This window comes from Equus caballus, chromosome 3, assembly GCF_041296265.1.
Source record: "Equus caballus isolate H_3958 breed thoroughbred chromosome 3, TB-T2T, whole genome shotgun sequence".
NCBI classification, from domain to species: domain Eukaryota; kingdom Metazoa; phylum Chordata; class Mammalia; order Perissodactyla; family Equidae; genus Equus; species Equus caballus.
In genome coordinates this window covers 107,681,287-107,699,433 of record NC_091686.1, presented here as the reverse complement: position 1 = coordinate 107,699,433, position 18,147 = coordinate 107,681,287, and the positions used below count along the sequence as shown (strand labels likewise).

Sequence of the window (18,147 nt, the reverse complement as noted above, 5' to 3'; positions counted from 1 at the left end):
ATTTCAACATACGAATTTTGGGGTACACAAACATTCAGACCATAGCAGAGGGTTATCTGTGCTCTGATTCATTCACTTTAACTGTTGATTGGTGTTTCCTCTCTATGGATATGCTTCAAATTAATTATCTGTTCTATTTGTTGATAGGATGTAAAGTGTTTCCAGGATTTTGTTACTATAGACATCTCTTTCTCAATAATCTCATATACGTAATCTCTTTGTGAAAATATATTAGTGTTTCTCCATGGTATGTACCTAGAAGAGGAATTAGGGAGTTAGGAGATTTTTAAAATTAATCCTTTATACCATAAAATGGATTCTAACTACTATTTGAAACAAAATTTCTATGTGAACAGATATTCCAAATCTAATGCGATTTTTATTTTCTGTTCCTCTAATGTGCAACACTGTCTCTTACCTCTGGGTTAATAGGATCCTAGCTCTTCTTTTCTCTATCCCCCTCACTCCCTACTTCCCAGCAATTCACCTTGATGATCCAACTTTTTCTTTAGGTTTCTGTCTAGAAGTCACTTCTGTAAGAGACCTCTGACTCTGGCCCACATCTGGATAAACACCCCTCCCTGGTTTTCTTGCAAGGGCTTTTACAGTGGCTGTTTTGCAATTGCCTATAACTAAGTTCTCCAAGATCAGAAAGCACAGCAGAGTTCATCCTGGTATCCCCTGTGCTCAGCACAGAGCCTGACACATAACATTTGCTGAATTAATGGAGGTATGAATGAATGACTATAGGATACCATTACCATGTCAGCAATGGCAGAAACTAGCACCTCCCCACAATAATTGCCATCACAATCCCCATTGTCAGATAACAGGAGAATAATGCTCAAGTGTAGAGGGCCAAAGATAAGTTTCCAAGACCCCATCATGCACATCAAGGACAAGGCATGTCAGTCAAGGCTAGGAGAAATGTTTACAAGGAGGAGATATTTTCAACTCAGACATTCATAAGCTGGGGCGTGCCTCTGTTTACCAGCTGGGACATCTTCAGATAATGAACCATGAAAGCCTGCTATGTGACGGCACTATGCAATAATTTTTCATTTGCCACCAGTAAGCTTCAGGGATCAAGGACAGCTAAACACATAACCCACTCATGCATGTTATTTTAAAGGCATATTTTAAAGTTATAAATATGGTACATTGAGTTAACGAGGTATGTCCTTTTGCCGACAAATATTTACATTCCACATCTGCCTCTTGATGTCAAGAGTGTAACCATTTCATTTTCTTCTTTTTCTCAGGAGGCTGGGATGCAGATGGAAAAGGCCCTAGTGTCTGGGACACATTCACCCATCAGGGAGGAGAGAGAGTTTTCAAGAACCAGACTGGCGATGTAGCTTGTGGCAGCTACACTCTGTGGGAGGAAGATTTGAAATGTATCAAACAGCTTGGATTGACTCATTACCGCTTCTCTCTTTCCTGGTCACGTCTGTTACCTGATGGGACGACAGGTTTCATCAACCAGAAAGGCAAGTGTTTCTTAAAAATAGAAGGTTGCAGCTTTAATTCAAGGTTATTGCTGCAGTCTGGCATAATTAATCCAGTATGCTATTCTGCAGTGTAGCTTTGCAATGGCAAGTTTTTAGAGTGATCACAGGATAAATTTTTTGAAATGGGTTTGCACTAGCTTTCTCTATAATATTCCAGTTTCCTTTAACCAGAGATCTTTGTTGCGGGGGGGGGGGGGGGGGGGGAAATAGTTGGGCAATGAGGGAGTTGGAATAAGTGTTTTATTTCTGTAAGTAAGATGTTGTTTGAGTGTTAACCTGAAGGTGAATTTCCAACAGTTGTGTATTTAATTATTTTCAGTTGTGTTACACTGTGGTGAGTATGAAAGCCCTGCAGAACTTGAGAAGATTCTGAGCTTTTCAATTGGACATGACTTAGTGGAGCTAATTAACTAGCACAGAGGTTAGCACCAAGGCACCTGGAGTCCACTTACTTGGGGTTGAGTGCCAGCGACATCGCTCACTATCTGTGGAAGCATCTCTTGGTGCCTCAGTTTCCCCATAACTAGAAGGGAATACTCTAATCGTCCCTACTTCAGAGAATTATTGGAAGATTAAATGAAATAATCTTTGTAAAACGCTTTACACAATAGCTAGTATATCATAAAAGCATTCAATAAGTGTTAGCTATCATTTGTGTCATGCCTTGGAATTAAAAAGACTACAGCTCTATTTGAAAGTCTGTTACTAATGAAGCATTTTACATACGTTTTCTAAAAGGTGTAATTATCACGTTTTACAGAGCTGTATGTCCAAATCCAGACATTTTGTAAATGGTGGATCTGGAATTTAAAGCTAAGGTCTGGCTAGCTCCTTCCACACAACAAGGTTGGCCAACAGTGACCTGAGGGCCAAATTTGGCCTCCCACCTATTTTTGTTAATAAAGTTTTGTTGCAACACAGACACACCCAATTTATTACATATCATCTATGGTCGCTTTCCCACTACAAAGGCAGAATTAAGTAGCTGAGACAGAGACCGTAGGAACTGCAAAACTTCAAATATTTACTGTCTGGTCCTTTATGGGAAAATGTTTTGTGACCCCTGCATTAAAACACAATGCCTTCTTAATAAAGAACCTTTATTGCTACTTTGTCCTGGAAAAGATTTCACGCCACTCCTAGGGTTGGGACCAGAGGAGGCAAGTGAGGTGCCTCAGTGCACAGTTTAAGGCAGTGTTTACTCTCAGGGCTCACAAGTGCAAGATGGGCACTTGCAGGAGCCTGAATGAAGACTCCTGCCTGCCTCACCATACTGCCAGCCTGAAGAGTCCTCATTGATACTAATGGTTTTTTCTGAATAAGTTGTCTCATTTCCTACATAGTAAGAACAACCTGTGATAACAATTCTTTGGGACAATTGTGCACTTCCAAAGCTCATTTTATGTAAGATGGGGTAATCTTTACATTGTGAAATGGAACCATAACCCATGGACCCATGTATATCATATGGCCTTGAGTAGCCTCCCCAGATAGGGACAACACAAGATTAGAAGGTGCGTTGCTTGATTCTAAAGACATTTGTCCCTGTGACTAACTGCTGGTGGTTGAATGTCTACTTTCTTGACATCACTGGCTGGTTTTATTTTTTGACTTCGAACATGAGTTAATTTGTTGTTCAGTTTAAAAATGAACTCATAATTTTCTACCTTCCTAATCCATCATCTGTACTTTCTCTTCTCTCTGGCACCATCATACTCCTAAGGTCAAAAAACTAAGAGTAATCTTTGAATCTTCTCTTTTCTTTGCTTTCTATATCTAATTGGCTGCTAAATACAATCTATTCTGCTTATGTCTCTTTAACTTCTCCCTTCCTAGCCATCTTCTCTGCCCCTGCCCTAGTTTAGGTGTTTACTATTCTCATCAAGGACTTTTTGATATACCCTTGACAGGTCTACCTACTGTCACTTCCTTTCTCTGTCCTTTAATCTTGTACAAAATGCCACCACAGCAATTTCTCTAAAGCTTTGCCCAAGTCATATTGGCTTGCATCATCTCCTGTTAAAAACAAAGCAAGATAAAATTTTTTTCAGTCACTTCAAGCCTCAATGTACAGTCTACGCTCCTTCATATATCATTCCAGGTTTTATTTTACTTAGGCATAACTCACCTCTGAAGCATTACAAGCTGGAATTCCCCCATGCGTACGGTCCATGCAGTTCCTCCACTCAATTCCCCAAGCACACAGCCTGCTGCTTATTAAACATACTGTGCAATTTGCCAGCTCTGGAGGAATTGTCTTATATTCTCCCTCCTGCCTGGAATGGCCTTTCCTTAACTCCCAACTGTACCTGCTGAATGTCCATCCTCCCCTTAAGGCCCAGCACAAATGTTTTCTCTTCTTTAGAGTCGTCTTCTATTCCAAGACAGAAGATAGGTTTTTTTCTGTTCCCACAGGACTTTGTGAAGCTTTTAAGGTATTTCTCACCTTATTGTATCCCATGCTAGACTGTGAGCCCCTTGAGTTTAATTCAATTCAACAAATGTGTATTGCGTGTCCAGGACTGTGCTGGATACTCATAACATAGATATAAGAGAATCCCTTGAATTGCCTACAGGGCAATGGGCAGATAATTCTGCCTTGTTCACCCCTGAAACCTAGTCCAGTGCCTGGCAGGGAGGAATTCAGTACATATTTACTGAATTTAACTGAATTAGGTCAATGACAATCATTAAAATCACTCTAAGGGAAGTCATGGTGTGTTTTATGGAGCGCGTGGTGTGTGTGGTTCCCGCTTTTGCTGATCTAAGGCTCCTAACAGCCCTATGAGTGAGGGGATGCTCAAAACAGGGAAAATAATGGTAATCTGGGGTGTAACCTGGGCGTAAATTTGCCAGGATGATAAACTTAGTTGGGGCTGAGTTCGACCTGGGTCTGTCTGGCTTCAAAAACCTAGTATCTAGTCTAGAGCCATTTACAACCTCAGCAAACGACATGTGCTCTCTGAGCTATGACTTCCCTGTTGGTAAAATGAAGTGGAGGCATTGCATCAATAAAAACATTTCCACTTTTCTAGTCCGTGATCCCAGAAGTTTGGAATTTTCACTGAGCTTTCATTTGGATGGTAAACAACAGAAAAATTAAACAAACAAACAAACAACCCACCAACTCATAATATAGGTCCGTAAGCCCTTATATGAAATTCTAAAATCCAAAAGGCTTTGAATACTGAATCTTTTTTAGCAAGTTTAGTTCTAAAATTAATTTGGCAGCAAAAGCTGGCCTGAATTGATGTGAAAGTTTTTATCATCTCAGTTTATTCCACTTGGTGAGAATATTTATCTGTTTTACTAGAGAAATATTAAGGGACACTGACCCAGACCTATGGAGGTTGTTAAGCTTAATAGATGGTATTTACTCTGGGTTTCCTTTCTAAAATCCCCAAATTCTAAACACATTTGCTGCCAAGATTTTCGGATAAAGAATTATGGACCTGTACCAATATGTCAACACATCAAGCTATTTAAAACCAACTTAAGATACGGAAGTTCATGGGGCACACTGTAGATCAGTAACCCAAGAGCAGGGTAGCAGAAAAGCTGGAGGTGGGTGGCCATGGGATTGGAGTCATGAGGGCCTTCTAAACAACGTGGAGAAATCGCTCTTGCATATCTCACTTGGGGATCACATGCCCCCAACACTGAGCTTTCTGCGTTTGGCTTCACCTTTTGTAAAGCCATAGCTGATTAATATTACAGACTTTTCCATGAACAAGAGGGCACTGGAGGTGCTTCCAGGAGGCAGAATTTCAATAAGCACTTGCTCGCTCTTGTGCAGTGATCTGTTGAAGCAATTGGAACTGTTTTAACTTAGAAAGGCCATCATTTGTTTTTTCTGTTTAAACATTTTCTCAAAGAGCATGTAAAGAATAAGAAAATCCTTGTCACTATCTTTTCCAAGGAACTCCCTATTTTAAAGCTTGATTAGAGGACATTTGGAAACTTGTAAATCCTATGTTCCCAAACTGGAGGAATATTTTACAAAATGGACTTCTTACACAGCCTTTCTCTTTCAAATGTCAAGTTTTCGAGGTTTAACAAGAAGAGATTGATCTGGCAGCTGAAATCACATATTTCTGTATTTCTCAGCTGTTCAAGTGCATTTTCATATCTGCCACAGATGCAAATTTCAGATGATTAGTAGGAGACCCAAGTATTGGAAATTAAAAAAAAAGAATGTTTATGCAGAATTTCTTGTTCACTTTAAGATTTAAAATATGAGGACACTTAGCAGTAATGATAGTTAAATGTGGTAGGCTGAATAATAGTCCCCTAAAGATGTCCATATCCTAATTTATAGAAATTGAATATATTATCTTTCATGGTAAAAGTGATTTTACAGATGTGGTTAAGTTAAGGATCTTGAGATGGGGAGATTAGCTTGATTTATCTGGATGGTCCTAATATAATCACGTGGGTCCTTATAAGAGGGAGGCAAGAGGATCAGAGTCAGAGGGAGAAGATACAAGAATTCAAGCAGAGGTCAGAAAGGAGAGAAGACGTTACACTGCTGGTTTTGAAGATGGAGGAAAGAGCCATGAGCCAAGGAATGCAGGCAGTCTCTAGAAGCTGGGAAAGGCAAGGAAATGAATTCTTCTTGAGAGACTCCAGAAGGGCCACAGCCCTGCTGACATATTGATTTCAGCTCAGTGAGAACCATTTTGGACGTCCGCTGCCCAGAACTCTAAGATAATAGATTTGTATTGGTTTAGGCCACTAGTTTGCAGAAATCTGTTATAGCAGCAACAGGAAACAAATACAGGCAGTGTGCCGAGAGATCCTAGGGCAATGAGAGAAGTGGTGGTGTGAGTCCAGAGAAGAGTGAACCTAGAGAGTTATCATATATTTGACACATGGTAGGCACTCGATCAAAATTCATTCTACGTTAAGACATTTGTAGTTTGACTAGGAGAATTCCAGTTTATTTTCTGTATTGAGACATCATCTTTGCAAGTCTCAGCTACCTCCTCTTCTAAGGGAATTTCTCCGTTTCTTTGTTCTACATGGTCCTGCTCCACTCCTGGCCACAGCTGACTGGATGAGGGAAGTACCCTGTGACATATAGTTTGTGTAACCTCAAAAAGATCATCTTACCCCATTCTCTTCCTTTCTCAGGGATGTTTGGAGTTGAGGAGCTGAGTGGCTGAGTTGGTTGGTGGTTGGTACTAGGGCAGTACATCAGCTTTGGCAGATGGGTGGCCGTTTTGAGACCATAGCAAATTGGGTGCAAAAGGAAACTGGTTCTGCGAGAAGGAGAGGAACGGGTGGATGTGTTGAGAGAAGTTGGGATGGGAGAGACCAGTCTTTCCTGAGAGGCAAACATTTTCTTAGCTCCCAGCTTCATTTCCCTCCAGTTCCAGTTGTAATTATTTTCTGTCTGCGGGTATCTGACGTCTCTCTCATTTCAAATAATGCCCACTGCATCCCACACCAACCAGCCCCCTGCCCCTTATGCCACTTTTATAGTATTTGAGTTAATCTGAGAGGGTTTCTTTTCCAAAACCCTTTTATCCAAAAAGAACTTTAACTCAAATATGCTTCATATTTTCAAAGATAAAATACAAAGAAATGGGCTTAACTGAAACAGAGGACATGGTAGTAACTATAAAAGAAGGCTATGGGAGTCTTAATACTTAAAGTAATCAATCCTGTCCTAAATATCAAGATGCAGAGCAGAGTCCAGGTAGTCTTTCAAAGTTTCAAGATCCCTAGATAGGTAACAGGTGATCATTTAAAAATACACATTAATGCTTAGAACTAATTGTTCTGAATTGTACCAATTTGATAAAGCTTAAGAACCCTTTGACGATTTGTTCTCACAAGGTGGCACTATTAATATTCCTCTTTTACAGATGAGTCAACTCGGGTATAGAAAGGCCAAGTGATTTGTCCATGACCTTTTGACTGAACTGCCTGACTCTGGAGCTCTGCTCTTAAAAACCTCACGTCACTGCATCATGGGAAAGTTTCATTACAGCACCAAATAAACTGTACAAACCAGAAGTAAAATGCTCAGTTATGAGATATTAAATATTACTTATGCAATTCTTTGTTGCTCTGCCATGCTGATGAGTGAGGAACAATTTTACTTAATTTTTTTTATCTTCAATTCAACTGAGGAGTATCATGTTGTTTGAATTACATTGATTGCCATCATTAATGATTGTGCCATATCTAATGATGCTTACAAGAGATAAATCATTGATTCCTCCAAAAGTGGGAAAAAAAAAAAAAGAATCTGATATCATAAATTGGCTCCAAAGTAGGTAATTGTTAAGGCTGGTAGAACAGAGTCATCATGTTGCTGGTTCCGAAACATTAGCAAACGTGGAAAGTGGAATGTCATAGTGAGAACAGTTCAGTCTTTGTAGTGAGACAGGCTGGGTTTAAACGTTGTTTGTGCCATTTGAAACATTGTCACATTAAGTCTGGTACTCATTCTCTTTGAGTATCAGTTTTCTCCTATGTTTATTGAGAATAAAAATGCCACCTCTTGGGTTTAGCTCTAGGATAATACAAAATGCATGACATCAAGTACATGTAGTATGAATGCAATAAATGAAAGCTGATATTATTTTTATATTCAAAGCCAATGGAAGGAGTTGGCTATGAAAACTTTAACACATACCAATACTAGGGTGGTTCCATCATACCATCTTTAGATGCTCCATTTTACAAATGAGGAACTGTGGGCTTACAGAGGCCCAGAGATGGGATGGTGAAATGCTTTTTCACTGAGAGAGAAAAGGAAAGCTTTATAAATTTTGGTGAGCGTATTAGCTTTCTATTGCTGCTGCAACAAATTATCACAAGCTTAGATGCTTATATAACACAAATTTATTACCTTAGAGTTATGTAGATCAGAAGTCAGACATAGGCTCACTGAGGTACCTTCAGGACTGCATTTCTTTCTGAACGATTATGGGAGAGTGTTTCTTGGCTCATTCAGATTGTTGGCAGAATTCAGTTTCTTGTGGTTGTAGGACTGAAGTCTTCATTTCCTTGGTGGTTGTCAGTTGAGGACAAATTTTCAGCTTCTAGAGGCCACCTGCATTCCTGGGCTCATGGTTCCCTTCTTGCATCTTCAAAGCCAGTAATGATAGATTGAGTCCTTGTCATGCTGCCATCTCTTGAGCCTCTTCTATTGTTGCATCTTTCCCACCCACTCTTCTGCCATCCCCCTTTCCTTCTAAACTCTCACGTGTGGTTAGATTTGGCCCACCTGAACAATCTAGAGAAGCCTTTCCATCTCAGGATCCTTAACCTTAATCACATCTGCAAAGTCCCTTTTGTTATGTAAAGTAACATATTCACACGTTCCATGGATTAGGGTATGGTCTTCTTTGGTGGGGGGGAGGGCAGGGAGCTTATTCCATCTACCAGTGAGTAATGGCATACAAATGAGCCTTCCAAGTATGGAGTTGTTAGGCATGATTCACAGTGTTCCAGTTTGCAAAATAAGTGAGCTGTTGTTAAAAATATCCACTCTTACAGACAACACATGACCTTACATAATTTGGCTTCTTCTTACCCTGCTTACCCCTCACTTTTCTTATTCCTCTTCTGCTGAACTATCCACTCTTCTTATGGAACTTTCATTTCCCAGAAAGAGCCATTCTCTTCTAAAAGAATGAATATACAAACAATGGCCTGACTATACATTACAATAAAACTCTGACCCATATAAGAAATTCAGGAAGCTAATCCATAACCTCTGAAGCCATTGCCCCAGAATACTCAGAACTTGGTCAACAACTGCTAACTTCTTTAGTTTTTGCTTCCCTGCCCCTTACTTCCAACTCAGCACCAACCAGAGGAAGCCAAATATCCTCCCCAAACCAATTGCACAGAACTCCTGCTTCTACTTAGTCCGCCTCCAGCTACTCCAATCAGAACACATTTGAAGTCTTCTCCCTCCCATCTTTGTTCACTATAAAGCTTTCCCTCTTCCCTGACAGCCTTTGAGTATCTGCTAAACACAAGTGATGATGGCTGACTCCCTTGCTGTTGCAGGCTCTGAATAAATGAACTGTTTACAATGGGGTGGCCTTTGTTTATCTCTATACCTCCTTTGGCCTTTTGCATGTTTGTTTCTCCTTTTTCTCTTCCTGGATTACTCTTTCCTCCTTGCCTTATGTGGATAAGCTACCTTCATCTTTTGAGCATCACCTTAGATGTCACTAATGACAACAATAACAATAATAATTATTAGAATGATAGCTAACCTGTGCTGAGCCCTTACCTTATGCCAAGAACCGTTCTAAGCATATTCAGTTTATCGACTCATTAAATTCTCACAATAATCATTGAAGTAGGTTTGTATTATTGTCCACATTTTGCAGATGAGGAAAGATAATTGAGACAGAGAAAGTAACTTGCCCAAGGTCATGGAGATAGTGGTGAAGGAGTTGGGATAGATTTCAGGCAGCATGGCGCCAGAGTTCACCTTTGAAGCCATTATGTTACAGTGCTTTCAGAAAAGATTTCCAAATGCCCTGAGTTTTGGGTGGGTGCTCCTTATATCATATGTTTAAAGAGCAGCTGTACATTATCTTTACTAGTAGTAACTGTACTGTAATTGTTTATTACTTTCTCTGTAGTCCCTACCAATATTTAAGCTCCCTAAGGTCAAGGAGGATGTTTATCTCACTTGTGTTTGTAAGTCCAGCACATAGCAGCTCTTCTATAAATGTTTATTTAAGGAATGAATAAATGAATGATTGGATGAATGAACACATGCAAAAGTTTGAATATTATTTTTTTAAATTGGAGGATACTAAGTTAAAAAAAAAAAAAAGGAAAGAGACCCTACTTCTAGGAAAACTTTGAATGCAACACAATTCTACCTATAAATTTATGATAATTATCCAGGAAACAATCCCTCAAAAGAGAGGACAGCTTCTCTCTTTGAGGCTTAGCTTTCCTTCACACCCTTGCACATAAAATCACATGAAGTACTCATATCAGCCTTGCCTCGGAGAATCTCTTCAAAGTAAAGATTCATTATGAGACTGGACTCAACATCTTCTTGGCATTGGTTTCTGAGGCAGAGCAACGAACTTAATAACATTCTTCAGAACTCTGCCACAATCCTGAAATCTCTCTCACATGCAGTGCTGGGAGAATGAGCTGAGAGCCAGGAGTGGCCGTGTATTCCCAGGGACTGTGTCAGAATTTTAGAGTAAACTCTCTAGACAAGTATTCCTTAGTGTCCCAAGCCTCTAGCTAACTGTTCTTGTAACCCACATTCTGGGACAGATGATGAGCTCTTGCTCACGCTCACTGGATCTCCTGTCCTAGACTTGTGAGACTGATGGGTCTGGAGATGCACTAGGCAGTCATCTGGTTCAATTCCTTTGCTTTATATTTAATACCATTGAAATCCATTCATTCATTCAACAAGTATTTATGGAGCATCTGCTAAATTTCTAGTACTGTTCTAGAACTTATGGATCCAGAGGTGAAATAGATAGACAAGGTCCCTGCTATCATGAGGCTTGTATTCTAGTGGGGGTAAGAGACAAATCAAGCATACAAACAAAATAATTTCAATAAGTGTGACAATAACACAATGTTGTGTGCTGGTGACTTGCCCAAATGTATCCCTTTGACAACACACAGCTTCCACAATCGTATCAACCTATCACATGTCCACTTTCTGATCAGCCAGTCTTCCTTGGAATTTTTCATGTTTCCTCCTAGCCTTTAACTGACTATATGTAGGAAGTAATAGACCTTATTTTAAATAAAAATTTCTTGGGAAATTATTCCTGATGCTTTCCTGATCCTAATTTATTGTCGTCATACTAAAAATAACTTTTCTTCTCATACTTTCTTTTTCTTTTCTCTTAGGAATTGACTACTACAACAAGATCATTGATGATTTGTTAACTAATGGGGTTACTCCCATAGTGACCCTCTACCACTTTGATTTGCCTCAGGCCTTAGAAGACCAAGGAGGTTGGTTGTCAGAGGCAACCATTGAATCCTTTGACAAATATGCCCGGTTTTGCTTCAGTACATTTGGGGATAGAGTGAAGCAGTGGATCACCATAAACGAGCCTAATATTTATGCCATGCTGGGATATGAGCTTGGCATATTTCCTCCTGGTGTACCTCACTCAGGAACTGGAGGTTACCAGGCAGCTCATAACATGATTAAAGCTCATGCCAGATCCTGGCACAGCTATGATTCCTTATTCCGAAAAGAGCAGAAGGGTATGGTGTCCCTATCAATTTTTGCTGGCTGGGCAGAACCAGCAGATCCCAACTCAGTATCTGACCAGGAAGCTGCTAAAAGAGCCATCTCTTTCTGCTTGGATTTCATTGCTAAACCTATATTTATTGATGGTGATTATCCTGAAGTTGTCAAGTCCCAGGTTGCCTCCATGAGTAAAAAGCAAGGCTATCCATCATCAAGACTTCCAGAATTTACAGAAGAAGAGAAGAGAATGATCAAAGGCACTGCTGATTTCTTTGCTGTGCAATATTATACGACTCGCTTAGTCAAATACCAGGAGAACAAGAAACGAGAATTGGGTATTTTGCAGGATGCGGAGACTGAAATTCTTACAGACCCATCTTGGATAAGTCTGGATTGGGTCTATGTGGTGCCATGGGGAATACGTAAACTACTGAAATACGTTAAGGTAAATGCACAATTTGTTTGTGTCCATGTATGTCCAAATAGGTGGAGATGGGAAGACAGGCAGACATATATGAATGTGTGTATAAGAACGTGAAAAAAGAATGATTTTAGGCAATAGCATATACATTTGTTGGCCGGAGGAGAGAAGATTAGGATTTAAATTGGTGAGGGGTAACCAGCTGATAAAGGGCTTCAAAACCGTGGTCAAAGTTAGGATGCACTGTTAAAGTCAGTTATGGCCATAAGAGTAGCTGGGACATGGTTTTCAGACTGGTACCATAACTGTGATTATTAAAAGATGCATTAAGGGTTGAAATAGCTGGATCCTTTTTGGGTCTCTGTTATTCTGGATGATAGCCAGATAGCTGAAATTAAAATTTCAAGGTATCAGTTTTCAGAACCCCTTCTGTGGAGGGATAGAGAGTGTGGCTGCTGGAGGGACCAAGGGGTTAAGGAGCAGTGACAATCAGCAGATGCTGATGGAAGAAAGATATTTCTGTCTTCTCATTATAATAAGAGTCATTTGACTGTCTTCATGGACATTTGCACAGTTTTGCTTTTCCATTGTTAGTCATAAAAGGTCAATGCGTGGAAAATTAAGTTAATAGGGTCAGTGCAATTCTGATGAAAACTAGTTTTGGAGTTGTAGCTTAGAGAAGATAGAGGGTAATGCACCTGATTTTATGACCCCTCTTTTTTTTTTTTTTTTATGACTGTTTGGAATAAAACTTCTGCTCTTTTGTTCCAGGATACTTATAATAACCCTGTAATTTACATCACTGAGAATGGATTTCCCCAGCTTGACCCTGTATCTCTTGATGACACTCAGCGCTGGGAGTATTTCAGACAGACATTTCAGGAACTGTTCAAAGGTACCATCTGAAATTATGAAAGATCAATTGTGCAAAGTTAATATAATTTTCCCATGTGTCTATTTGCATTCAGCAAAGACCAATGATTTTGAAAGCTGAAATTCATGTAAATTAGTGTAAAGCCATGTAATTAAGAGAAAGGAGAAAAAGTATTTAGGAAAGAGGAAGGTGAGGATGTTGGCCTAGCTTCAACCTTCTGAAATTTCATCAAGTAAAAAGTGACCGTCTTCAGCCTGTTGTGACTCCTGGGTGAAGGTGACATGAATAGAAGGAGTGGTGGCTGTTGGGAGAGAACATTAGTTATTACAAAAAGATTAGCATTGACCAACTACAGCATGCTTATTTGCATATTTTAATATCCTAACTACCAAGAAATGAATTGACAGAATTTTTAAAGGCCCCAAATTGAGCATGTGAGCAATAAACCTTAAAGTGGTATCACTTTTCGATCAATGTATGTTTCATTTAAGCTGTAACCAGGCAGCCCAGTTAGGAGGAGTTTTTTCGTCATATAGAATCTGTGAAGTTTGTTTCAAGACAATATTATTATTCTGGTAACTGCTTTTCCTCCATGGAATTCTATTCATATTTGAAAACAAACGTGAAGAAATAATCTTTAACTGATAACACACGTTTCTACATCAATTTCCCCCTTTTTGCCAACACTTGGAACACTTTTGATTTGTAAATTTAATTTCTCCTCCCTATACAGGAATAATATCATAGCACCAAAATCCAATGCATAACGAGACTTTCCATGTCCTCTGTTACCACGATAGACATACTTCTCTCTAATCATTCTGCTTGAAAGGTCCTGGAATTATTCTTTCCAAAATTAATTGATATTACACTGAAATCAGCCAGAAGGAATTCTGGAAAGCGACACAGAGGTCTCTTTCCAAAACCTAAAATATATTGACTTAATCCCTTACTCAGGCCTGGAGTTTATCGGCAGAGGGCAATTGGATTCCTGTAATTTGATCCAAGTGAAGTAGTAGTTTTGTATTACATGCAAAACAGATTCTTCCTCTCGGTGGGAATACACGTTCCAGTAAGAAATGGAAATCTCTAATTTTCTGAGATTCTTCCCCACTTCTCCCTGTAAAGGACCTTATTCATAGTTAATACACTGATGTTCCCAGCTTCACCTGAGAGAGATGTAAGCTAGTTACCATCAGGCAGATTTATAGGTTATAAAGAGACCATAAGTGACTTGTCCAAAATTGTTCTGTATATTTTTGAGGAAAGAGAAGAATAGAAATTGGCTTTCTTCATTCCCAGCTTGGTGCTCTGTTTACTGCTAACATATAAGGATATTTCATTGCTTTTTGAAATAGTTGCAAGTACTTTACGGAGTCCCTTAGATCTTTAACACTAAAAACTCGGTAGTGGACCCACAAACTAAGACAACTTTAAAGACAGAAAAATAACTGAAAGTAAGAGTGGAAAATGTGAGAAGGTTTGAGTTTCTGATGGATAAGAGGGGAAAATAGGATTAGGAACAAAAATCTGTTTTTCAACTTGTTGAATTTATATTGTGCCTTTAAATTGATGGAAAAAGTATCATGCACTTAAAACATTAATTGTTCACAGCATCTATATTTTCTTCTGATTCTTAACATTAGATGATCTATATTCATTGTAATTAACACCTAATACTGTGTTTGTTTTGCTTTTTTAAAAAAAGTAGCCTTTCACAATGTGCAGAAATCTACATATTGACCAAAAAACCCCATACATAAGTATATCTATTCTGGATGGGATACAGTGTTAGCTATTTTTCATATATTGTTGTAGTAGACACCAATTCTTTGCTCTGTGGTGAAACTCTCTTTTCTAATAATTAACCCCCTTTCTTCTATGAAATAGTCCCCTCCCCCTATCCTCAGGCTTACCACAGGGACAGCCATGTAAGTAGAATAAAATACTGCTCCTTATCAACAGATAATTGATTTTCTAGATGTAGGCACATGACATGAGCTGGGCCAATTTCAGTTCTTCTTTGGGATTTAGAACTTGGACCAAACAGATTGTTTATCTCTTAGCCTGGATTGCCAGAGGGATGTAACTCTGTGGGCCATTGGTGGCTATGTTCTGCCATGTAAGCTTAGGAGCAGTGAGAAGGGGAGACGCCTCTGCAGCAAGGGCATGGGGACAAGAAACAGGAAGAGCCTCAGGATGGCACTTGAGCCTCTAAGTTCAGTTTTTACTCAGACCCAGCTGCAGGCCTGTTCCTGAGAGACATTACTTTTACTTATAATTCAAGTGCTCATTCTGCTTCATCTGATTCTAATTGGTGCATAAAGAGTCTTAATTGATATAATCATCTCATTTCATTTTCAAAACAGTGAGTTGAGGTCATTGCTCCTATTTTACAGATGAGAAAACTGAGTATCAAAGAGGCTCAGTCATTCGCTCAAGATCACAAAGTTACTAAGTAATATTTCCTGAAACAAGGCAGAATATCGGTATTATTGTTATTACTACTATTTTGGTGTTTGATAAGATCTATGAGTCCAGGGCTTTCTGACTCAGGGTGCTTGCTTGTCCCACCACACAGAACCTCCCCTCACTTTTGGTACTCTGGGCTTGCACAGATTCTTTGGAAGTGCTTCATGCTGCCTCTGCAAGAGCCCACAGGTCCTATGACCTTGGACAAAGCTCAGGCTCTCCATATCCTGCCTCTCATGAGAGGAGCAGAGAAGAATTTACTAATCGATTTCCTGAGACTCTTCCAAGTTAGCGCTGATGATCTGGATTGGTGAGAGCTTTACTAGTATAAAGCACCATGTGAACAATTAAAAATAATAACGGGCCAAGGAAGACATTCATGGGAAGCACTGCAGGTGAGAGCCCGCCAGAACCCAGGGAGTCAGATGGATGATGGCTTTGTGATTGCCACGAACAAAGCCTTTCCTCCAACATCACGTCCATGGACAGGCACATAATGACACTATAGTTGGATCAATGGCGTCCGCCTGGAGGTCTTACTGATCTCTTCAGGCAAAATCCCACAGCATTTAATAGAGCACTAAAAAGAAAGCTAATGTTTCTGTTTCCTTTTGGGAAAAAAAAAAGAAGAGAGAAAAATGTCATTTCAAGAAAAAAAAAAAAGGAAATCAGCTAATGCCTTTTTAATCATTGTATTATTTAAATGCATTTAAATAGGTTGTGTTTTAATTAATGTAGATATAGATAAGAGAAAAACAACACACAGTGAACACAGCAAAAACTTGAAATAACATATAACTAGGCTTGCACTCCAGCTCTGAAAATTATTCAGTGAGGGGCATCTGGCAAATTGTTCAACCTCCCAAACTCTTAGTTTGTTCATCTATAAAAGTGAGATGACCCTTTCCCTGGCAGCATTGGTGGAAAGACTCTGTTTAATAAGCTATTTTGCATAAACCCCCCTTAGCAATTGCTGGGCACATAGTAGGTCCTCAACCAATGGTAATAATTATTACTATTACCAAATGCACACTTAAGAATACATTTATCACCACAAGCTGTTTTTTTTTTTTCATTTCTCCCCACCAAGTCTCAAAGTTACCACACACTCTTCCCCCATGTCTGCAGGTTTCTCCATCATTCTTTTGGGGGAACTTCTGAATGAGTGTTGTAACATTGACTCTCTGGCTATTTATGGTTGAATACTGTGGAGGAAAAAGCACCCATGACCTCCCTCTATTCATTATTTCCACCAGAGAGCTTGCCAGAGTAGGTGAAAAATCAAATCATCGGCAGCAGAAACAACTGTCAAGCAACTGGGTAGCTGGAATTTCTCTGCTACATGAATTTTTGTGTAAGTTCCAGAAGCAGTCATCTTCAAAGAGTTAAGCCTTTCTCACATCATATGAATCTTTATTATGTTCATAAAATTTACACCAGTTCTTGCTGCTCCAGAGCCAGCAGGCAAGTTTAAGTTCATATGTAAACACACAAAAATGGATACCTCAATAATCGGAATGCTGCTGGGGAGGTAGGAAGTGTGTGAAGAAGGGAAGGTTATTCCCAATGGGAAATACTCCATCCATGACCTAAATTCTCCCGAAAGGGGATCTGAGCCTGTTCCTTGTACCTACCTAGCATATGCCTGCCTTTCACTTGGCTCTTGCTTTTTACTCAACCCAAAATGCCATGTTCTTTGCCTTCTTCCTGGCCAAATCCTCTTGTTTGGAGTATATGAACTTGCTAAAGGTCAGACAAGACATGGGTTTGAAACCTGGTTCTGCTACTTACAAGCTCAATAATTTAAAGAAAATTCTTAAACAGACAACATTTCAGTCATCTAATCTTTAAAATGGGAATAATAAGAATACCTATCTTCTAAAGAGTGGTGAAAAATGAACAAGATAATACCTATAAAGCCTAAGTACAGAGTTTTTTGTATTTATGTATTTTGTATGATTTTTGGGCACATTACTAAGGATTCTGTAAATGATGGCTCATTTTTGGGGGGTTCTGTGAGCCCTCTGAGAGCTAGAGCTGTATCTTTTTCAAAATTATATCTTTAGCCCCAAGCACCATTTCTATTATACAGTAGGTGTTCTACACACGTTTGTTGATTTTGGTTGTGTCTATCAGAGAAGAGTTAGTCAACGGATAATGAGAAATAAATGATTAAATGATTGGGAATTGTATTTTCTTTCCCTAAAGAAATATATCCCACATAGAAAAAAAAAATGCAGCCTTCTGGAAAGTTTTTGAGCCAGCCAACTTTCTAGTCAGATCCATGCCTGAGTTAGCACAGCAGTAGATGATTGCAGAGAAGGTTTGTTAATGACCAGCTTTAGGCTTTTAATGACAAAACCCCTCAGCAAGATGTCATCGAAGTTATTGAAGACTTCACTGAAAGTGTTGAAGCTGATGCATTGTAACAGGAAGGTTATAAATCTTGCAGCTTGGGTATACCACTAAGACAAGATGCTGAGCACAGAATCACCCTGCTGTTGTCTGTCAGCATTCTCCCTCCCCTCTCTTCTTCCCCTTCCCGTGGAGAGCTGGTAAAGGAGAAATACATCCATTTCCCAAAGTAGTGCAGACCTGGCAGCCACCTGCCTATGCCAGTTGCAGATCACAGAGCCTCATTTACTGG

General features: G+C 39.4%; 1 protein-coding gene across 1 annotated transcript in view; it reads left to right on the top strand.

The window, feature by feature from the left end:
* The window catches only part of GBA3 (glucosylceramidase beta 3), a 105,194-nt gene that overhangs the window by 34,304 nt on the left and 52,743 nt on the right, over window positions 1–18,147 (top strand). Inside the window, exons 2-4 of the mRNA XM_001497897.5 lie at window positions 1,263–1,490; window positions 11,382–12,178; window positions 12,926–13,049. Of these exons, the coding sequence (XP_001497947.1) occupies window positions 1,263–1,490; window positions 11,382–12,178; window positions 12,926–13,049 (1,149 nt within the window). The remainder of the gene's footprint in view (window positions 1–1,262; window positions 1,491–11,381; window positions 12,179–12,925; window positions 13,050–18,147) is intronic.